Raw genomic sequence first — 24,230 nt, forward strand, 5'->3', positions numbered from 1 at the left:
AATTTCTCTACTGTAATCTGTTTGTTTTCTCCGTGTGTTTGATGTTCGGCTTTTCCGCCGGAATTGTGCCCTTATATGGGGAATTAGGGGCGTTTACCTATGCAAATTACGGAATTAAGGGTGTTTACATATGCATATTGGGGAAATAAGGGCGTGTTTATATGCAAATTATGATAGACACGCACGCGCTAACCATTTGGCATTCAGCAATTTAAGAACAGCAGGTGGGAACAATTTGGCCGTTTAAGAACACGTCATGAATTTGAATGGACTCCTTAGGAAATCACTTAGGAAGAAAGAATAAGAGGAAAAGTTAGGAACTTATTGCTGAATGGGGCCCATTGTGTGTAGATAGAAATGGGCGAATGGACGCATTTTGGTTTAAGAAGTAAAGATAAAGGTGAAGTTATAACACTGAAACACCCTCAGGAAGAGGTGCTTTAAGACATGGCTAGCTAGCTAGCGGCTAAAGTCCAGCTGCAGTCGGCAGTGTTTTAGCTATTTCTAAATCACTAATCCTCACCTCCATGGTGACAAATAAAGTATGTTTCTTACAAGTATCATAATCACTGGAGGACAAGGAATAGCTAAACATGCTTCACTACACACCGTAGAACAGGGGTCTCAAACACGCGGCCAATTGCGGCCCGCGAGACGTTACTTTGCGGCCCCCACCTTAATATGACGAGTTTTATATGAATGGCGCTTGACAGCGTTATGTGCGGAGCTCACAATATTGAGGGCGTGCCGTGATGGCACTGTCTTTAGTGTCCACTACAACCGTTATTGCGCCATCTTTTTCTCAATTCAAACAGCGTGCCGGCCCAGTCGCATGTTGTATGCGGCTTCTGCAGGCACACACAACTGACTGCAAGACATACTTGATCAACAGCCATACAGGTCACACTGAGGGTGGCCGTATAAAAAACTTCAACGCTCTTACAAATATGCACCACACTGTGAACCCACAGCAAACAAGAATGACAAACACATTTCGGGAGAACATCCGCACTGTAACACAACATAAACACAACAGAACAAATACCCAGAATCCTTTGCAGCCCTAACTCGACTTATCTTATCTTTGTGAAAATATTGGACACAGTGTGTTGTCAAGCTTATGAGATGCGATGCAAGTGTAAGCCACTGTGACACTATCGTTCATTTTTTATAAATGTCTAATGATAATGTCAATGAGGGATTTTTAATCACTGCTATGTTGAAATTGTAACTAATATTGATACTGTTGTTGATAATATTCATTTTTGTTTCACTACTTTTGGTTTGTTCTGTGTCGTGTTTGTGTCTCCTCTCAATTGCTCTGTTTATTGCAGTTCTGAGTGTTGCTGGGTTGGGTTTGGTTTTGGAATTGGATTGCATTGTTATGGTATTGCTGTGTATTGTTTTGTTGGATTGATTAATTAAAAAAAAAAAAAAGTTTAAATTATAATATTTTTTTTTTAAAAATCGATTTTTTAAAAATGAGAATCGCTTGTGAATCGCACAACGTGAGAATCGCGATTCGAATTAGAATCAATTTTTTCCTACACCCCTAATATACATATACATACATACATATGTAATGTATGTATATACATACATACATACATACATATGTATGTAATGTATGTATATATATATATTATATATATACATATTTATTATATATATATATATATATATATATATATATATACATATATACATATATATATATATACATATATATACATATGTACATACATATGTATATATATATATATATATATATGTGTATATATATATATATGTGTATATACATACATACATACATACGTATGTATATACATACATACATACGTATGTATGTACGTATGTATGTATGTATGTATGTATGTATATGTATATATATACATACATATATATATACTGTATACATATATATATATATATATATACATATGTATATATATACATATATATATATATATGTATATATATCAATCAATCAATCAATCAATGTTTATTTATATAGCCCTAAATCACAAGTGTCTCAAAGGGCTGTACAAGCCACAACGACATCCTCGGTACAGAGCCCACATACGGGCAAGGAAAACTCACCCCAGTGGGACGTCAATGTGAATGACTATGAGAAACCTTGGAGAGGACCGCATATGTGGGTAACCCCCCCCCCCCCTCTCGGGGAGACCGAAGGCAATGGATGTCGAGTGGGTCTGACATAATATTGTGAAAGTCCAACACATCAGCGAAAGTCCAGTCCATGGTGGGGCCAGCAGGAACCATCCCGAGTGGAGACGGGTCAGCAGCGTAGAGATGTCCCCATCTGATGGACAGGCTAGCGGTCCACCCCGGGTTGGGAGCAGAGTAGAAAAGAAAAGAAAAGAAACGGCAGATCAACTGGTCTAAAAAGGGAGTCTATTTAAAGGCTAGAGTATACAAATGAGTTTTAAGATGAGACTTAAATGCTTCTACTGAGGTAGCATCTCTAACTTTTACCGGGAGGGCATTCCATAATATTGGAGCCCGAATAGAAAACGCTCTATAGCCCGCAGACTTTTTTTGGGCTCTGGGAATCACTAATAAGCCGGAGTTCTTTGAACGCAGATTTCTTGCCGGGACATATGGTACAATACAATCGGCAAGATAGGCAGGAGCTTGACCGTGTAGTATTTTATACGTAAGTAGTAAAACCTTAAAGTCGCATCTTAGGTGCACAGGAAGCCAGTGCAAGTGAGCCAGTATAGGCGTAATATGATCAAACTTTCTTGTTTTTGTCAAAAGTCTAGCAGCCGCATTTTGTACCAACTGTAATCTTTTAATGCTAGACTTAGGGAGGCCCGAAAATAAAACGTTACAGTAATCGAGACGAGACGTAACGAACGCATGGATAATGATCTCAGCGTCGCTTGTGGACAAAATGGAACGAATTTTAGCGATATTACAGAGATGAAAGAAGGCCGTTTTAGTAACACTCTTAATGTGTGACTCAAACCAGAGAGTTGGGTCGAAAATAATACCTAGATTCTTTACCGAGTCGCCTTGTTTAATTGTTTGGTTGTCAAATGTTAAGGTGGTATTATTAAATAGATGTCGGTGTTGAGCAGGACCGATAATCAGCATTTACGTTTTCTTAGCGTTGAGTTGCAAAAAGTTAGCGGACATCCATTGTTTAATTTCATTAAGACACGCCTCCAGCTGACTACAATCCGGCGTGTTGGTCAGCTTTAGGGGCATGTAGAGTTGGGTGTCATCAGCATAACAGTGAAAGCTAACACCGTATTTGCGTACGATGTCACCTAGCGGCAGCATGTAAATACTAAAGAGTGTAGGGCCAAGAACCGAACCCTGGGGAACTCCGCACGTTACCTTAACATAGTCCGAGGTCACATTGTTATGGGAGACACACTGCATCCTGTCAGTAAGATAACAGTTAAACCAAGACAAGGCTAAGTCTGACATCCCAATACGCGTTTTGATACGCTCTAATAAAATATTATGATCAACAGTATCGAAAGCGGCGCTAAGATCAAGAAGCAGCAACATAGATGAAGCATCAGAATCCATCGTTAGCAATAGATCATTAGTCATTTTTGCGAGGGCTGTCTCCGTAGAGTGATTTGCCCTGAAACCGGACTGAAAAGGTTCACAGAGATTGTTAGACGCTAAGTGTTCATTTAGCTGCTGTGCTACAATTTTTTCGAGGATTTTCGAGATAAACGGAAGGTGGGACACCGGCCGGTAGTTTACCAGGAGATCAGGATCGAGGTTAGGTCTTTTGAGTAGAGGATGAATAACCGCTTTTTTGAATGGGAGGGGAACAGTGCCAGAGGAAAGTGATAAGTTTATAATATTTAACACTGATGGACCTAATAATACAAAAAGCTCCTTGATAAGTTTCCCAGGAATTGGGTCAAGTAAACATGTTGTTTGTTTTGTCCCATTTACACATTTTGACAATTCCTCCAATGTTATTTCATCAAAGAGAGAGAAACTATTTTGGAGGGCAATGTCCGTCGTATATACAGTCGTATTTGTGTTAATAGAACCCAGTTGTAGCTGAGATGCATTGTCTTTAATCTCCTTTCTAATGACTTCAATTTTCTTATTAAAGAAATTCATGAAGTCATCTGCTGAGTGGGTGGAGCTACTGGGAGGAGTACCTTGTTGGGTTAGCGATGCTACTGTACTAAACAGAAATTTAGGATCATTTTTGTTGAGGTGGATGAGATTTGAGTAATACTGAGCTTTAGCTGAGGTAAGCATGCGTTTATAAGTTATTAAACTATCACACCATGCTTGATGGAAAACCTCAAGTTTAGTCGCACGCCATTTGCGTTCCAGCTTTCTACATGATAATTTCTGGGCTTTAGTTTCTTCTGTAAACCATGGGGTACGCCTTTTAGGGGCCCTTTTTAGCTTTAGCAGTGCTACACTATCAATGGTGTCACGCAGGGCGTCATTAAAGTTGTTAGTGAGGTTATCAATAGAGCCTACATAATTTGAGAATGGTGCCATTACCGAAGGCAGTAGGTCAGTAAGAGTCGTCGTTGTGGTAGCATTAATGTTGCGGCTGCTATAGTAGTTATTATTATTATTATTAGTTTGTTGACAATGAGTCAGAACTTCGAATTTTATAAGGTAATGATCGGACATTACTTTAGTGTACGGGAGTATCGTAACTTTAGAGGTGGTGACACCCCTGACAAGCACTAGATCTATCGTATTACCGTTGCGATGCGTGGGTTCATTTATTATTTGTGTAAGACCACAGCTATCAATTATAGTCTGGAGCGCCACGCATGGAGGGTCCGATGGGGTATTCATATGGATATTAAAGTCCCCCATTATGATTATATTGTCGGCGTGCGTCACTAGATCAGCAACAAACTCTGAGAATTCACTGATGAAGTCCGAATAGGGCCCAGGGGGGCGGTAGATAACAGCCAGGTGGAGAGGCAGCGGTGTGACAAACCTCAAAGTGAGCACCTCAAACGAGTTATATTTATTATTTAGGTTAGGTGTAAGATTATAGTTTTCATTGTATATTAGTGCGACACCCCCTCCCCTTTTAAGAGGTCGGGCAACATGTGTATTGGTATAGTTAGGAGTTGCCTCATTTAGCACAAAAAAATCGTCTGGTTTGAGCCAGGTCTCGGCGAGACCAACGACGTCAAGTTTGTTGTCTCTAATGACTTCATTAACTAACAACGTTTTGGAAGATAATGATCTTATGTTTAAAAAGCCCATATTATAGGTAGTGGGCTGTTTTGAGGATTGTTTGTTGAAATTATCTGTACTAGCAATATTAATAATGTTGCGTTTATTATGCGTAGTGCACTTTAAATAGTTTCGACCATACCTAGGAATTGATACGACGGGGATATTCAGATTGTTTGCTTGATGCTGCGATAAACTGAACGCATCATAGTTAGCTACCTCAGTACAATGTATGTCTGCCTCTGACACGGTCACAAAAGAAAAAACATTATGTGAGTTGTGTTTTATTCTAAGAGAATTGTTATGTGTGCAGGGATTATCCAGCCTGACGCCGGCTAGTTCTAGTTTAAATGGCTTCTTACCCGGAGACTCCACGTTTCTTTGGTTAGCTTTTCTCTTTGTTGTTAGCCCAGCTCGGCATCCCCGCTTCTGCTTCCACTCGCACCGCTTATGTCGTCTCCATTGGCGGTCACCGCTAGCACTTGACTCCGCTGCTACAAAGGCCGCTCGATGTAGCCCACGAAGTATTCCCATGCTAGCGAGGAGGTCCACCGTACATGCATCTTTCAGTCTATAACGACCCGATCCATCCACATCCAGAATTGTCTGTCGGTCATATGTGATCACAGAGTGTTCACGCTTTGAGCCAGCCATGAAATTGACAGAAATGACGGGTGTTTTTTTTTATATATGTACATACATACATACATACGTAAGTATGTACATACATACGTATGTATGTATGTATGTATGTATATACATACATATGTATATACATACATACGTACGTACGTACGTATGTATGTATATATATACATACATATATATACTGTATGTATATATATATATATATATATATATATATATATATATATATATATATATATATATATATATATATATATATATTAAACGGTACGTGTATTTGTATTGAACTGTTTCAGTACGGGGGTTTCGGTTCGGAGGTGTACCGAACAAGTTTCCACACGACCATATTAAGTAGTCATCTCCGCTTCCTTCTGCCTCTGTCAGTCCTCTACGCAGCACCCAGCATTGTCCCACCCACACAACTATCTGATTGGTTACAAACAGAGCGGTAACAGCCAATCAGCAGTGCGTATTCAGAGCGGTAACAGCCAATTAGCAGTGCGTACTCAGAGCGGTAACAGCCAATCAGCAGTGCGTATTCAGAGCGGTAACAGCCAATCAGCAGTGCGTACTCAGAGCGCATGTATTCAGTGCTTAGCGTTTAGCAGGTAAGCAATAAGCAGCGGACTCTCCTGAAATTATAATAAACACCTCCCAGTCAACTACTACTAACATCAATATGAGCCTGTTGACCTTCTAGAAATATAAAAGGCAGTTCAGCTCGCTCGCAGTCCTGGCTTGAGGTGAAGGCTAATTCGCTTTTAGCGTAACGTTAGCTCATTTTGCGGTGTGTGTGTGTCAACTACAAGCTTCCCGAATGCTGTAATAAATATTACATGATGAGTTGACTTGAAACTGTTTAATGTTGCACTTTTTATATGTAGAAGAAAAGTTTTGTCATTGTATTTCATCTGAGCAACAACTTGAGGCAGTTTAATGTTGATTAACGTGGGCAGAATTATTATAGTGTTCCCAATGTTAAAAGGATAAAGCCATTGTTTACAAAATTGGTAAATTTATATTTTGTTGTTTTCTTACTGTACCGAAAATGAACCGAACCGTGACCTCTAAACCGAGGTACGTACCGAATCAAAATTTTTGTGTATATATATATATATATATTACTGTTTTTTGCTGTAAAATTGTGTTGACTGAGCTGCCAGTTTTTGACTGTAAGATCTAGGGTTGTTTTTAACGGTGTATTACTGTAAATGGAAAGACGGTACATTTGTTTTTACGGTAGAAAAACTGGCAGCTAAGTTGCCAGAATAAAAAAAGAACTTGTACTGTTTTTCCATGAACAATATATTGTTGTAAAAACCAATGTTCATTTAACAGTAAAATTCTGGCAACTAAGCTGCCAGCTTTTTACGTAAAACCCCCAAAAAACATTGGTAATGTTTTTCCATTTACCGTAAAATGTTGTAAAAAACAACAACAAAAAACAAACAAAACACTATTTTACAGTAAAATTTTGTATATACAGCATATATATGAAATCATTCACAACTGCATCCCGGAACTGTGTGTGATTAGTGTTGAAACAGGAAGTGTGTCACAAAAGCCAGCCTTTGGACTCCCAAGCTAAGATTATGAGATGATTGTGATACGTGCTTTGGGGTGCCCTGACATCATCCTGTAGGCCAGGTGTGCAGGTTCAGTCAGGTCCACCTCACAAGCGTGCACCAGCGTCTTCCCAGCACCGGAGCCGATGTTGTAGAAGCTCAGCGTGCGGCTGCTGCAGCTCAGCCTGATCTCCAGCCTGCAGGAGACCGTGGTCCTCATCAGCGGCACATCCCGGCCCCGCTGGAAGGCTGTCAGCAAGTTCTCGAACCACATTAGGCACCAGGAGCCCCGGCTGCTTTCCAGAGCTGAGGGCAGGCCGCTTCGCTCCAGTGTCCTGCCGTTGCACACACCAACGATCCAGGGGGCGCCGTCGAGCTCCACCTCCCAGCAGTGATCGCCTTGGTAAAAGCTCTGGGAGCTGAGCACCTGGAGGAAGCTTGTGAATCTTTGAGGTGACGGCGGGTAGGGCAGCTTGGTAGCGCTGAACGTCACCGTCTTCAAGTCCTCTGAGAGGACAAGGTTAGGGTGAGCTGTCCCCAGGTCGAAGGTCACCTCGGACGGGTTGAAGGTGTTGCGAAGGGAGTGATGAATCACGCCCAGTCTTTCATTGAGCTCCGCCTTCAATTGCTCCAACTTGGGAATGACCCGAGCCGGGCTGAGTTTGGACTCCACGTGGTCCTGATGGTCTCCGGTGAGTCTTCCGATCAGATCCTGGAATTGCGGTTGAAGGTCTTCTGGGAACTCTGCCTGGTCTTCCTCGCTTAGAGACTCTGCTCTGAGCAGGACGCGTCTCAGGTGCTGGGTCAGCTGACCAGCCTGGTGGACTGTCCGCTTCATGCTGGCCTCGCCCGGGGAGAGCTCGTCTTCGATCACCTGCCACACCTGCACTTGGTACTGGTGCAGGACTTCACTCACCTGCTGCAGATGTTTGGATGCTTGCTCTCTCTGCTGCTCGTTAGCAGCCATCAACTCAGCCTCCTTTTCCTTCAGCGCATCCTCCGCTATCTCCAACTGGGCGGCTAACTTCGTGACGTGAGACGGCAGTTTCAACTTGGTCAGTCCAGTCTGAGGTTTGGATTCACTTGTCTCCACGTTGCTGTCCGTACAAATTGGACCGGAGTCAGCCGCACCTTTGGCTGCAGAGGCCTTGTAGGACTGGACAACGCTGCACATTTTAAAACTGGTCACAAGCGCCTGGTTCCCCTGGTAGTCCACCCGGCACTCTGGGCAGCTGTGATGGTCCAGACCTTCTCCCAGCGCTACGATGCATGCACGGCAGTAGATATGACCGCAGGGCAGAGAGGCCGGCTCAGAGTACAGCTGCAGGCAGATAGGACAGCTAAGAACTAAAGCCATGGCCTCAGTAGGATTTGTGTGACTGGTCGACATTTTGACCCACAACCTGCAAAGAAACAACATATTATTCATATTAAGCATTTTCTTTATTAGCCTTCTAAAATTAAATGACTAAAAAAATATATATGTATAATAAATACACACACACACAAGTATATATGTATGTGTATATATGTGCGTGTATATGTATGTGTATATAGATTAGATGTGACCAATCTAAGTCTATGAACAAGAACTGATAAAGTCACCTCAGATGAGAGACCAAACGTCTTCTAAGACAAACCAAACAGTCCAGTTGTGATCGATAACCCGATGAATGACCACATTCATAGATGTGTGTGTGTGTATATATGTATGTATGTATATGTATATATATATATATATATATATATATATATATATATATATATATATATATAGATATATAGATATGTATATATAAGTATATGTGTACATATGTATGTGCATATGTATTATTTATATATAGTGTATATGTTATATTTAGTATATATATAAAACATAGTATATACACACACTATATATACATATATATGCATCCATATATACATAGATTTGTATATATAAATATACACATATGTATATATATATGCAAACATGTATATGTATAAATACATATACCCTGTATATTATATATATATACATCTATATAGTTGTGGCTTGTGCAGCCCTTTGAGACTTTTGTGATTTAGGGCTATATAAATAAACATTGATTGTTCGATTGATTGATTGATCTATATATACACATATATATACATATATATATATATATATATATATATATATATATATATATATATATATATATATATATACACACATACATATATACGTATATGTATACACACATACATATATATGTGTATATATATATATGTATATATATATACACATCCATATATATATACTGTATATGCATATATGTATATATGAGTATATATAAGCATATATATACACATACATATATATATCTATATATATACATATATTTATATATATATACACACACACACACACACATATATATCTCTACATATATATAGGGATGATGTTTGACAAGAAATTATCGAGTTCGAGCCTATTATCGAATCCTCTTATCGAACCGATTCCTTGTCGATTCTCTTATCGAGTCCAGATAGGTTGTTGTATATGGAAAAAAACACAATATTTGGTTTAACAAATCACTTCACATTCTCTACTGCTCGCTACTATAGTATTACCATATCTGAGTTATTGTTCAGAAATGTGGGGAAATAACTACAAATGTGCGCTACAATGGTTAACCGCGTTACAAAAAAGATCAATTAGACTGATACATAATGTTGGATATAGAGAAGGAGGTCTCAAGGTTGGCAAGTATGTAAGAGACTCTATTTAAGCCTGCCTTTTTCGATCACTCGTCGTGGCTTCATTGTTTGCATTTGCAACAGTCACGATGGCATTCTGGTTTTCGAGCGCATGATTCCTGTGCTAAAGTTACCTTAGCTTCTAGTATTCCTGTGCTAAGTAAGTTTTTGCTTTAGCTTCTCGTGCGAACGGCACGCTTTCCTTTTGTTTCGTTCCTGTCTGTTGTAATGTGTATGATTTATGAGAAATAAATCATCTCCTGCCTGCACGCTTTCGTCCGGAGCCGTCAGTTTTGCGTCCCGGGAACGAACCGCAGCACGCTGCGCCCGGTCCGTGACAAATGACTGAGCTACGTGACGTCATTTCTTGTGATGTCACACGGGGCATTTCTTGTCGGGACGAGATTCGTTCCCAGGGATTTCAATAAAGAACCAACTCTTTTTCTTTACTATAGTGGTCTCGATAACGGGTACCGGTTCTCAAAAAGGGATTCGAGTCCGAGGACTCGGTTCTTTTCTTATCGAACAACCGGGAAAACCGGGTTATATATACGTACTGTATACACACATATATATACACACGTATATATACATATATATACACACATGTATATATACACCAGGGTTTCCCACACATTCATTTATTTGTGGCGGCCCGCCACGAAAGAATTACGTCCGCCACAAATAAAATAAATAAAATAAAAAATGTTTTTTTTTAAATTTTTTGTTTTTTTTTGGTCCTCTCCAGCTTCTCAGGCAAATCATATAGTTGATGTAGATGCCCATATCGGCTGTTCAGATTTACTTTACAAAAGAGAAGTGTAGGATACTTCTCTTGTTGCCTTATTTGTAATTGACTTTATTAAATGTATTTATATTAGAAACACAACATCTGTATATAACAAAGGGTGCAAAGTCTGCAGGCAGTAGGAAACACATGGTTAAGTGTAGGGAGTAAAACTGATGGCAGTCTAAAGTTCAAGATTTTTGGAGCTCTTTGTTCAGTGGATCAGATGTTTGATGAAGCTCTGTGTCTATCTACCACCACTACTGTTTTCTGTTTATTTGTTACTGACTGTGGCAAGACACCTCTGCCTCTGTTTCACTTTATGTTGCTGGTAAATAATATGGTTGTAGTAGTAGGCTAAAGTTAAATTATTTAGTATGCACTAATTAAAGGGGCAGAGCTTTGAGACATTTTAGCTTTTATATTTTATAAGATATATTTTTTTGTAAGAACCACAATTAATAAATATATTTCAATTAGAAAGACAACACAAACTAGATTTGGCACAGGATACATTAAGGGAAATAAGAAATACTAGGAAAGAAATTAACAGTTTGGCCACACAAGAAATAAAAAAAAATCGAATGTTCTTGAAACAGAGACACTATGAAAGTGGCTCTAAGTCTATGAAAATATTGGCCTGGAAACTAAAAAAAAAGATAGCGGAAAACACAATTCATAAAATTAGGGATCCAAGAACAAAAGAGATAAAAACTAAACCAAACGAAATTCAGGAAGCCTTCGAACATTTTTATAAAACTTTATACTCTGAGGTCTCCTGTAGGAGCATAACCCAAATTGACAGCTTCCTGAACTCCCTGGATTTACCTATTTTAGATGAAAAACAAAACCAAACAATATCTGCAGAAATAACTGAAAATGAATTAAAAGTTGCAATTAATAGGCTTAAACTAAGTAAATCGCCAGGATGAGACGGTTACACGGCAGAGTGGTATAAGGAATTTAAAAAATAATTAATACCTGTTTTACTCCCCACATTGAATTGGGTCTTAAAAAAGGCACAAACGCCACTTAGTTGGAGAGAGCCAATTATCTCAGCTATACCAAAAGAAGGCAAGGATATAATTGAATGTGGATCTTACAGGCCAATATCGGTTCTCAATGTAGACTATAAATTATTTACTTCCATTATGGCCAAACGATTAGAAAATGTCTTACCTATATTGATACATAATGATCAAACAGGTTTTATACATCAACGCCAAACACAAGACAATATAAGAAAGACACTACATATTATGGATCATATACAAAGAAAAAACATTGAAGCAATTGTTATAAGTGTGGATGCTGAAAAGGCCTTTGATTCGGTTAATTGGAATTTTCTTTACAGAGTTCTACATAAATTCGGCTTTCAGGATACAATCATTAAAACTATACAGGCACTATATAACAATCCTACTGCTAGGATTAAAGTCAATGGATATTTATCAAACAGTTTTACCCTAGAAAGGGGCTCTAGACAGGGATGTACATGGTCACCATTACTCTTTGCATTATATCTGGAGCCATTAGCTCAGTCCATCAGACAAAATGAAGATATTAAGGGAATCATGATTAAAGTAAGAGAGTATAAATTGGCCTGCTATGCGGATGACATTTTGGTCTACCTCGGACACCCAACATACTCGCTCCCTAAATTAATGCAATCATTTGAACTGTATGGTCAACTATCAGGATATAAAATCAATATAGGTAAAACCCATCTACTCTCATATAATTATAACCCACCAGGGAAAATCAGAAGTAGTTACCCTTTGATATGGCAAACAGAGTCTTTTAAATACCTGGGCATTAATTTGTCAAAAGATCTAACAAAATTATCAGAATACAATTATCTACCTATACATAAAAAAATAAAAGATGACATAGCAAGATGGAACTTAATTCCTTTTTTTTTAGCCTTAGTTCTAGAATTGATTCCATCAAAATGAATGTATTGCCAAGATTGCTGTACCTATTTCAAACCCTGCCAATAGAGATGAACCAAAACCAATTCAATGAATGGGACAAAATGCTATCAAGGTATATATGGCAAAGTAAAAGGCCAAGGGTTTGTCTCAAAACTTTACAATTGGTCAAACAAAAGGGAGGATGGGGTTTACCTTGCCTCCGAGATTATTATTTTGCAGCCCAGATGAGAGCAGTGATATGCTGGTGCAACCCGTCATACATTGCTCAATGGAAAATTATTGAAGAAGAAATGCCCTCCATCCCCATACAAGCAAACCTGGCGGATAGCAATTTACAGACCCACATAAATAACACTGATAACCCATGGGTGAAATGGACCCTTAAAGTGTGGAAAATGATTATAAAGGAATACAAACTCAAGAGTGATATTGCAGTTCTTAAATGGTGTGCCTATGATAGAGAGTTTACACCTAATAAATTAGACTCAAGATTTAAGGACTGGATATCTAAGGGTATAACAGCTTTATGTAGTGTAATGAAAGATGAAAAAATGCTTAGTTTTGAAACTATTAAAAGGACATATATATTAGAAAACCAAGACTTCTATCGATATTTGCAGTTGCGACATTTTGTTAATAAGAAGGTGAAAAGTGTAATAAAGACGAGTATATGTTTGATTGAATTGTTTACAAAAGCCTACAATTCAGAACTATTGATAGAAGTATTTCATGCTTGTATAAGGGTCTGTTGAATATGAAATCATATTCAACTTCATATATTAAAATAAAATGGGAGAAGGAAGGAGGTTTAACTATATCTGAGGAAGAATGGACAATAATATGGAAATATCAATGGACTTGTACCAGCTCACCCAAGTGGAGGGAGTTTGGCTGGAAAAGTTTGATCAGATTTTTTATTACACCTTCTCAGAAGTCTCACTATGATAACAACTCCCCTGCCTGATGGAGAAATTGTGGGAATTCAAATGCAAACCACCACCATGTTTTCTGGGACTGCTCCACCATAAAGGACTATTGGAAAGAGATACACAAAGCTCTACAGGATATTTTCAAACGTGAAATACCCCTTGAAAGTAAAACTTTGTTTTTTGGACATGTACCTCAGGATTGGCTGAAGAAAGATAAACACTTAATGAATATCCTACTGGTGGCTTGTAAAAAGACCATTAATAGGAAATGGATATCCCAGGATAGCCCAACTTTGAAGCAATGGATGGAAATCACAATGGACATATACAAAATGGAGAAGATAACTGCCTTTATTAATTATAAATTGGAAAAATTTACTTCATACTGGGAAAACTGGGTCAATTATGTCACGCCCCATAAACCTGACTTTAATTTTTCGAATTAGTGATTGTACTGCTCAAAAAAAAAAAGGATTACTCCCTATATGTGTACAGGTATGTATGTATGTATATGTGTATGTGTGTGTATATATATATATGTATCTGTTTATATATTGTTTAATTATTTTATTTCTGATAATTATTATTATTAATGTATTATCATTTATTTTTTGTTTATTTAATTGTTGTATTTGTAGATATTACTTTGTTGTTTTTTTTTGCTGTTACTTTCTTTTCGGGGGGTGGTGGGTGGTATGGTTGGGATATAAACAAAAAACATTTGGACATTTAGGGCAGACAACAGATATAAGATGTATGTGAATATGATGTAACGGATAGGAATGTCTGATGCTGGATGTCAATAAAAATAAAATGAAAAAAAATAAATAAATAAATATATTTCAGTGAATAACTTATTGTTCAAATCTGTATATAAATATGTACATAGAGTGTTGTAATTATATTGTAAAATGGATGGATGGATGGACGTTTAAAACAAAACTGTTATTATTAATTAGTAAGTATACATTTTTTGAGCCTTTTTAGAGAAAATCAAATCATTGTAGTAAATTATGCAAATTACTCGATGATGTCACAGTGACCACGCCCATAGTCACGCCCATAGTCACGCCCCCACCGCCACAGGTATCTTGGCAGTTTATGGGAAACACTACACACACACACATTATATATATATATACACACACATATATATATATATATATACGTATATATACACGTATATATAAATATGTGCAGTTGCCTCCCAAATCAAATCCCACCTTCACCACAATAACCTACACGAAACGTTCCAATCCGGCTTCCGCTCACTCCACAGCACAGAAACTGCCCTCCTCAAGGTCACCAACGACATCCTCCTCTCCGCCGACTCTGGTTCCCTCTCCATCCTCATCCTCCTCGACCTCAGTGCTGCCTTCGAGGTTGGTTTATCCGGCACTGCCCTCTCCTGGATGAAATCCTACCTCTCTGACCGTCAGCAATTCATCTCAACCAACAACTGCACTTCCTCCACTGCCCCAGTCACCCACGGCGTCCCCCAAGGCTCAGTACTTGGCCCCCTACTCTTCATCATCTACCTCCTACCCCTCGGTCAGATCCTCCGCCACCACGGCCTTCAATTTCACTGCTATGCCGACGACACACAACTATACCTTTCCACCACGACCATCACCACAGCCACCCACTCCACCCTCACCACCTGCCTCACAGACATAAAAACCTGGATGCAAAAAAACTTTCTAAAACTCAACTGCAACAAATCTGAAATAATTATCATTGGTCCCGACTCCCTCACTCGCTCCACTCAGGACTTTTCATTAAACATTGATGGCTCCCTTGTCACTACCTCCACCCACATCCGCAATCTAGGTGTAATCTTCAACCCTACCCTCTCATTCCTCCCCCACGTAAACCACATCACCAAAACTGCATTCTTCCACCTCAGAAACATTGCCCGTCTCCGGCCCTCCCTCACATCCTCTGCTGCCGAAACCCTCTTCCACGCCTTCATCTCATCCCGGCTAGACTACTGCAACAGCATCCTCTACGTCAGGGGTGTCAAACATACGGCCCGCGGGCCGGAACCGGCCCCCAAGGAGGTTCGATCAGGCCCGCAGGATAATTTGAAAGTGGAAAAAATGCATAAAAGACATGGAATTAATATTTTAAATTCGCTGCAATTCATGGATTATCCGCTAAGGGGCGCACTCTTTCCATCAGAGTAGAAGACAAGCCGCATCACTGAGACAGACTGAAAACAGCAGACGGTATCAATTTTCTCAGTGATGAATATCAATAAAACAAAAATGCGTTCAAGGCTCACAAACAAGCACTTAAATGACATTCTGAAAGTGACAGCTAGTCAGGACATGACACCTGGTGTTGATGCACTTGTACAAGTCAAAAGATGCCAAGTTTCAGGAACAAATACAAGTCCAGACTAGACTAACACCTTTAAAATGCTGCCTTAGATACTGTTTGCATTGAAAGAATACAGCTCTGTGAAGATGAATCCTTACTGTGGTGATTTAAAAAATGTGCACTTTAATGTTAGTCAGCAGCTTCAAAACAAAAGTTGTGTGATGGAATTCTACTGTTCATACAACTCCATAAATGTTCAGTATGTATTGTATGTGTATGTATGTTTCATGTATGAAGTTTACAGATTTACAGGACAGGCGAACACTTTCTTCATTACACATTTAAAATCACTCTCCTTAGTTTGTAAGGTGTACGCAGGGATTACATTTAGATTTTATATGCGTATGTGTAAGTGGTTTAAACATTCCTTTCTTTAAAAGTCTCATTTAATCTTAAAGTGCATTACTATATTTTTCAGTACCAATTAAAGTTTTGTGCCTTTGTACAATCAGTGGGATCAGTTGCAATGCATATTTGTGAATGATAAAAGTAAATTGCACATTTGTCTAAGGAAATATGAGGTGTTTCATGAAATGTTTTGTAAAAGGATAGTTCATTAAATTTCAATATTTTCCTAATGTTCTTGTGCTTCTTTACACCAAAACAAAGGAAAGACATGATATTTTGGTTATTTATAGCAGAGTATGGTATAATTTTAATGGTCCGGCCCACTTGACATCTCCCTAGGCCGTATGTGGCCCACGATGCGAAATGAGTTTGACACCCCTGCTCTACGGCATCACCTCCAAAACCCTCAACAAACTGCAATATGTCCAGAACTCCGCTGCCCGCCTGCTCACCGGAACCCGCTCCAGAGAGCACATCACACCTGTCCTTCATGACCTCCACTGGCTGCCTGTCAAATACAGAATCACCTTTAAAATACTCCTCACCACCTACAAGGCACTCCATAACCTGGCTCCACCCTACCTCTCTGACCTCCTCCAGCCACACATCCCGTCCCATTCCCTCAGGTCTAGTGATGCCGGCCTCCTGGAGGTCCCCAAGACCCGGCGCCGAACCTGGGGCAACAGGGCCTTCTCCGTGGCTGCCCCCTCTCTCTGGAACGCTCTCCCCAGGCACATCAGGGATGCCCCCTCCCTCCCAACCTTCAAAACCACCCTAAAAAACTCATTTCTTCACATTAGCCTTTCCAAACTGGCCCTGCCCTTGGTGTTTCTTTATTTATTTATTTTTTTTTCTCTTTTCTTAGTTTCCTTTCCTAATAAAGTTATTTTAATCCTCCGCCCCCCCACACACACACATGTAAAGCGACTTTGGGTATTTAGAAAAGCGCTATATAAATCCCAGGTATTATTATTATTATTATTAAATATATATATATATATATGTATATATATATATATATATATATATATATACCGTATTTTTCGGATTATAAATTGCTCCGGAGTATAAGTCGCACCGGCCGAAAATGCATAATAAAGAAGGAAAAAAACATATATACGTCGCACTTAAGTATAAGTCGCATTTTTGGGGGAAATTTATTTGATAAAACCCAACAACAAGAATAGACATTTGAAAGGCAACTTAAAATAAATAAAGAATAGTGAACAACAGGCTGAATAAGTGTACGTTATATGACGCATAAATAACCAACTGAGAACGTGCCTGGTATGTTAACGTAACATATTATGGTAAGAGTCATTCAAATAACTATAACATATAGAACATGCTATACGTTTACCAAACAGTCTGTCACTCCTAATCGCTAAATCCGGTGAAATCTTCTTCCTCGTTGTGGCTCCTTGTATATGCCGCGTCCTTTCTTTCTGCTGCTCGATCGCCGTTTTCTGCTGCATATTTCACTACGCCCAGCTTGTAATCTGCAATATATGATTTCCTTTTCGGTGCCATTTTTCTTCAGCCCTTCTCAGTTTTTATAATTTACCGCCAATGTTGAAATGGTCCATTTTAATAGCTGAGGACATAGCAGCAGTTAGCATCCCATGACCCACAATGCACTTCTGCCATGACCCGCCCCCGCCGAATGCTTATTGGTTGACGTGTGTGTGATGATTGCTGACATTTGCTTCGTCTCTTACGCGAATGAGATGAATAATGTTATTTGTTATTTGATATTTTACGGCAATGTGTTAATAATTTCACACATAAATCGCTCCGGAGTATATGTCGCACCCCAAACTATGAAAAAAACTGTGATTTATGATCTGAAAAACACGGTATATATATATATATATATATATATATATATATATATATATATATATATATATATATATATATATATATATATATATATATATATATATATATATATATATATATATATATATATATATATATATATATATATATATATATCCATCCATTTTCTACTGCTTATTCCCTTCGGGGTCGTGGGGGGTGCTGGAGCCTATCTCAGCTACAAGCTTTAAGTATCATGAGTGTGTGTGTGTGTGCAGGTGAGAGAGATGATTGTTGATCTGACAAATGACAAAGTTGGTTTAAACCTGCTTTGTACAGCAGAACATGACCACTTCTACTAGATTGAATTTTTTACTAATGTTTTTGGTGCGTTTACAGCCGAATATAAACACTTTTGTTCAATAAAGTGATGGATGGAACTCCTGTCCTCTTTAAAGTGTCTCCACAGACGTGACAATAATTGAACAGTGTTGGTTTATCTTGTCACTGCATTGCAAAATCCTAAACAAAAAATAATTATGTTTGTTTAGAAGGATTTTTATTTTGTGCACAGCATAAATTCGCTGTGTGCAGAGGACATGTGAGCAGCGCACGATTGCCCAAGCGCACCTCAGAGGGAAAATTGGCCCCCACATCTGAGGCCCCTTCCCAGGTTTTCTTCTCTTTCCCATTTTGGGCATTTGGAGTTTTTCCTTGCCCGGATGTGGGTTCAGATCAGGGGATGTCCTTGTTTGTGCAGCGCTTCAATGCTATAGAAATCAACTTTGATTGAAACAATAATACTGCAGTGTAGCTTCAAACCATGAATTGATTAAGGTGGACCCCGACTTAAACAAGTTGAAAAACTTATTGGGATGTTACCATTTAGTGGTCAATTGTACGGAATATGTACTCTGCTGTGCAATCTACTAATAAAAGTTGCAATCAATCAATCGAAAAACCACTGCAAACATTACAATTTGTGATCGGTTTTATATTATCTCTCAATTAACTACATTGTCATTTAGTAAAAAAAAAAAGGTAAAAAGTGTTTTTGTACTGTAGGTCAATGTCTGCTTATCTGTCTGTAGCTTTTATTATCCACGCAGCTAAATTGTTAACTTTTGTTTATCATTAAACCAATGACGTCATGGATACAAACGACGTTTGAAGTACGTTTGGTTTTAATCCTTTAGTTTGTGTGGACCTTACATTCTAAACTTAACAAATAAAAAAACTGGGTGATATATATATATATATATATATATATATATATATATATATATATATATATATATATATATATATATATATATATATATATATATATATATATATATATAAAAGTGAATGTGTTCGGTAAAGACGTCAATAAATACTATTTTTAAAGCCCTTAAACAATCATGACAGATACAATTCCCTACAATCGTGGTGACGAACTACACATTTGCAAGTCATTTGAATTCAGATTTGACCAAGACATTTCAGATTGTTTGGATTTCGTCATGACGCCCGTGTGGCAAAACACTTTAAACACGGTTCTACTTTATACAATATCGCATTTGTTTGTTGGATTGGGTTTAAAAAATTAACAACAAAAAAGTGTTACTCACCTAATCAAGGAAGTAAGTTGTGTTTTGGCGTCATGTGAATATTGTAAAAAATAACAAAAGGCTAGTGTGCTCTCACGTGGTGTAACTGTCATGCGCCCCCTGGCGGCCTGGCGTGCATCACATCCGCCTGATGTAACTGCCACGTAAACAATGACTAGGTGACAGTTGATGACGTGCACACTAACAATACTTTATATCGGATAGACTTTATTTATCCCACGATCGGGTAATGATGTGGTTGCAGTGAAGATACGAAGAGTCCACACAAAAAATGTACGAAAAACAAGAGGGAAACTTTCAAGAACATAAACTAGAATAAAGAACACAAAGCTGATTAACCAGTTGACACTTCAGCAGTGATGGACAAGCTACTTGGAAAATGTAGTAAACTAAACTAAGTTATTCTTCATTAAAAGTAACTAAACAACATGGGAAAATATCCCCGGAAAATTTCAAACGGCATTCATATTTATTAATGTTCATGTACCAGAGTGTACGGATGGACCCAATAAGGGGCCTTTACTATTAACTCTGTCGTTTAGCTGGGGACCCCCTACAACTACCTCTAAGGGTCCCTCTAGGTATGTACTCTTATGTACAGTCGTGGTCAAAAGTTTACATACACGTGTAAAGAACATAATGTCATGGCTGTCTTGAGTTTCCAATCATTTCTACAACTCTTATTTTTTGTGATCGAGTGATTGGAGCACAAACTTGTTGGTCACAAAAAACATTCATGAAGTTTGCTTCTTTTATGAATTTATTATGGGTCTACTGAAAATGTGAGCAAATCTGCTGGGTCAAAAGTATACATACAGCAATGTTAATATTTGCTTACATGTCTCTTGGCAAGTTTCACTGCAAAAAGACGCTTTTGGTAGCCATCCACAAGCTTCTGGCAAGCTTCTGCTTGAATTTTTGACCATAAAATTGGTGCAGTTCAGCTAAATGTGTTGGTTTTCTGACATGGACTTATTTCAGTATTGTCCACACGTTTAAGTCAGGACTTTGGGAAGGCCATTCTAAAACCGTCATTCTCGCCTGATTTAGCCATTTCTTTACCACTTTCGATGTGTGTTTGGGGTCATTGTCCTGTTGGAACACCCAACTGTGCCCAAGACCCAACCTCGGGGCTGATGATTTTAGCTTGTCCTGAAGAATTTGGAGGTAATCCTCCTGTTTCATTGTCCCATTTAAAGCACCAGTTCCATTGGCAGCAAAACAGTCCCAGGGCATAATACTACCACCACCATGCTTGACGGTAGGATTGGTGTTCATGGGATTAAAGGCATCACCCTTTCTCCTCCAAACATATTGCTGGGTATTGTGGCCAAACAGCTACATTTTTGTTTCATCTGACATCACATGGACAAAGATAAGACCTTCTGGAGGAAAAATAGCACTAAATAATAGTGGTGTAAAAGATTTTCGAATGAATCGTGATTCTTATCTGTAACGATTCTTAATCAATTTAAAAAACATAAAAATCGATTAAAAAAAAAGAAAACATATTTTTTACCTCAAAAATCTGTCCCAGAATTGTATTAAACAAAACTAGTTTTCTTTTAAGTAATATAAAAATGTATTGGAGCTTTTAATCTATTTTATAGAGGGATGTAGTTAATCATAGATCTGGCATTATTTAAAAAAAAAGTAGAGATTTTGAATAAAAAAATAAATTCTGAATGGAATCGTGTGGTGGCCAAAGATTCACAGCCCTACTAGTTAAAAAATACTGTGTACTTACAATTGTACTATACATGGACAAACAACAACACACCTTTTCAACACCCACATATGCTCTAGGTGGTCCACACCGTCGTCTGCAGGGCACAAACACAGGAACAGACCCAACAAAAACTTTTTTTTTTTTAAATAAAAAGCTGACTCCATCCTAGACTGCCCACTAGCCAATGAGTGTTGATAACACCAGAGGGATCAAAGTGTCCGTCACATGCTCATTCAACTCCGTAAAGCTCGTCAAACCTCAAAGCTCAACACTCACTCCGCAGCCCCGTCTCTTCTGGTCCCTTCACGCGGACTCTGGTGTGGCAGAGAGCCACCAGCTGGTCTCCGGTGCAACCCCCCCCCGCCCCCCGAGGTGGATCCAAGAGTTCACAACAAAAAAAAAAGTGCCACCCATTGTTGCGCAGTCACGAAAAGGTCCGAAACAAGAAGGCAGAAACCACATGAAAACGAGGAAAACATCTAACACACAGGTGTCAAAGTCAAGGCCCGGGGGCCAGGTCCCGCCACATCATTTTATATGGACCGCAAACACCTGGAAATGATGTGTCAATAAAGTACTTCATACTTTCTCACTAAATGTCATTGATTTTTTCATTTTGACAGAAAAAATATATATGTACTGCTTGAAATTGCAGACCTTTTCAACTTTAATGGTATCCAATATTGCAACAAATATTACAGTGTATTAGCATACTTTCCAAACATGTTTTTGTCTAAATAAAAATACTTAACTTTACAGCAAACTACCCATAAAATTAATAAAAATGACAATACATTTTACGTTGTTCTTTCCAGCATTTTACTGTAAATTAAAAAAAAAAAACTACTACCGTTTTTTGAGTTAAAATTGTGTTGACTGAACTGCCAGTTTTTGACTGTAAAATCTACGGTTGTTGTTTTTAAGGGTGTATTACTGTAAATAAAAAGACTACATTTGTTTTTACGGTAGAAAAACTGGCAGCTAAGTTGCCAGAATAAAAAAATTAACTTGTACTGTTTTTCCATGAACAATATCATGTTGTAAAAACAATGTCAATTTAACACAAACATTTTGGCAACTAAGCTGCCATCTTTTTACATAAAACCCCCCCAAAAAACAGTGGTACTGTTTTTCCATTTACCTTAAAATTTTGTAAAAAATAAAAAATAAAAAATAAATCACTATTTTACAGTAAAAACATTTAAATGTAAAGTTTCTACTGTAAAATGGAAACAATTTATATAGGTAATAATGAAATCCAGAGGCAAATTCATACATTATTCACTGTTACAAGCGGCCCTCTGATGGCAGCCATAACTGTGATGTGGCCCTCAATGGAACCCACTTTGACATCCCTGCTCGAACACAAAAGGACGACACACGAGAGCTCTTGCAACCAGCAGCCACTACAGCGGTGCCATCTTGGAAAAAATGAGCGGCTTTATTACTTTTTTTTTTTTTAAATGCATCCAAATTGTATGCACAAACAAACATCTGCAAAGTAGTCAATGTTTCTCAGTTTGTGGCATGCAAATTATGCAAAAATAAATATATCATTAAAGAAAGAACATTGGTGATTTGTGTAAAAGCAAGTCCTTGTTCACAGTGTACTAAAGTTGGGAGTGCAGGAGAAGGTAGACAAAGAACGTAATAACAACCCAGCATTGTATTATTTCTACCATAACTCTTACAGGTGTTGTCCTGCATCCTGACCAGAAATGATTGACATCATTCCTTCACTAGCAAGACATTCATGGTCCAAGGAAGTAATCACTCACATGGAGTACAGTAGTAGAGGCAGACACATAAATAAACACAATCATGACATAGTTGCAGCTTTAAAAGCCTTTGGAAAACACACTGGACTAGAAGGTTACAACAGGAAGTGGTCCCTTCACGTAAAATAAGCAACAGTCCTTACAGATTTGGAATTTGCAGCATTTTGTAAATAACTCCAGCTTATTTGACTCATATAAATGCATATAAATACTATACTTTGCTCCATGTTTGCTGTGCAACAACAACAACAAATAAAGGCAAAATGTGATTGATTGTCATTAACATGAGACCGATTGTAGGACGTGTGGTGTTTGGACATCAACATTATTTCCCTGAGCGGGACAATAAAGTACAGTACAGGTTAAAGGTTTGGACACACCCTGATAAGGCACACCTGTGAAGTGACAACCATTTCCTCTTGAAGCTCATCCAGAGAATGCCAAGAGTGTTTAAAGCAGTAATAAGAGCAAAGGGTGGCTATTTTGAAGAAATTGGAATATAGAACATGTTTTCAGTTATTTCACTATTTTTTTGTTAAGTCCATAACTCCACATGTGTTCATTCATAGTTTTGATGTGTCATGAAAATAAAGAACACGAGAAGAAGGTGTGTCCAAACTTTTGGCCGGTATGAATGTAAGCACTAAATATCTACAGTATTTCCTGGACTAGAAGTTTACCCGAGCTTTGAACCCTGCGGCTTATATAAAGGTGCGGCTAATCTATGGATTTTTCTTGGCTGACAGCTATATGATGGA

The 24,230-nt window shown here is 38.3% G+C and overlaps 1 protein-coding gene across 2 annotated transcripts; it reads right to left on the minus strand.

Annotated features, from left to right (window-relative positions):
• Positions 1 to 6,467: 6,467 nt before the first annotated feature.
• Positions 6,468 to 20,280, minus strand: trim107 (tripartite motif containing 107). 2 transcript variants are annotated; one of them, XM_062028973.1, is made up of 2 exons: positions 20,042 to 20,280; positions 6,468 to 8,833 (listed from the first exon to the last, which is right to left on the minus strand). In XM_062028973.1, the coding sequence occupies exon 2, from the start codon at positions 8,818 to 8,820 to the stop codon at positions 7,456 to 7,458; it is 1,365 nt and encodes a 454-aa protein (XP_061884957.1). In that variant the 5' UTR covers positions 8,821 to 8,833; positions 20,042 to 20,280; the 3' UTR covers positions 6,468 to 7,455. The 2 variants fall into 2 exon arrangements, with proteins under 2 accessions (XP_061884957.1, XP_061884896.1); XM_062028912.1 differs by having other exon boundaries at positions 19,966 to 20,062.
• Positions 20,281 to 24,230: the final 3,950 nt, after the last annotated feature.

Source organism: Entelurus aequoreus, linkage group LG01 (genome assembly GCF_033978785.1).
Source record: "Entelurus aequoreus isolate RoL-2023_Sb linkage group LG01, RoL_Eaeq_v1.1, whole genome shotgun sequence".
Classification (NCBI taxonomy): Eukaryota; Metazoa; Chordata; class Actinopteri; order Syngnathiformes; family Syngnathidae; genus Entelurus; species Entelurus aequoreus.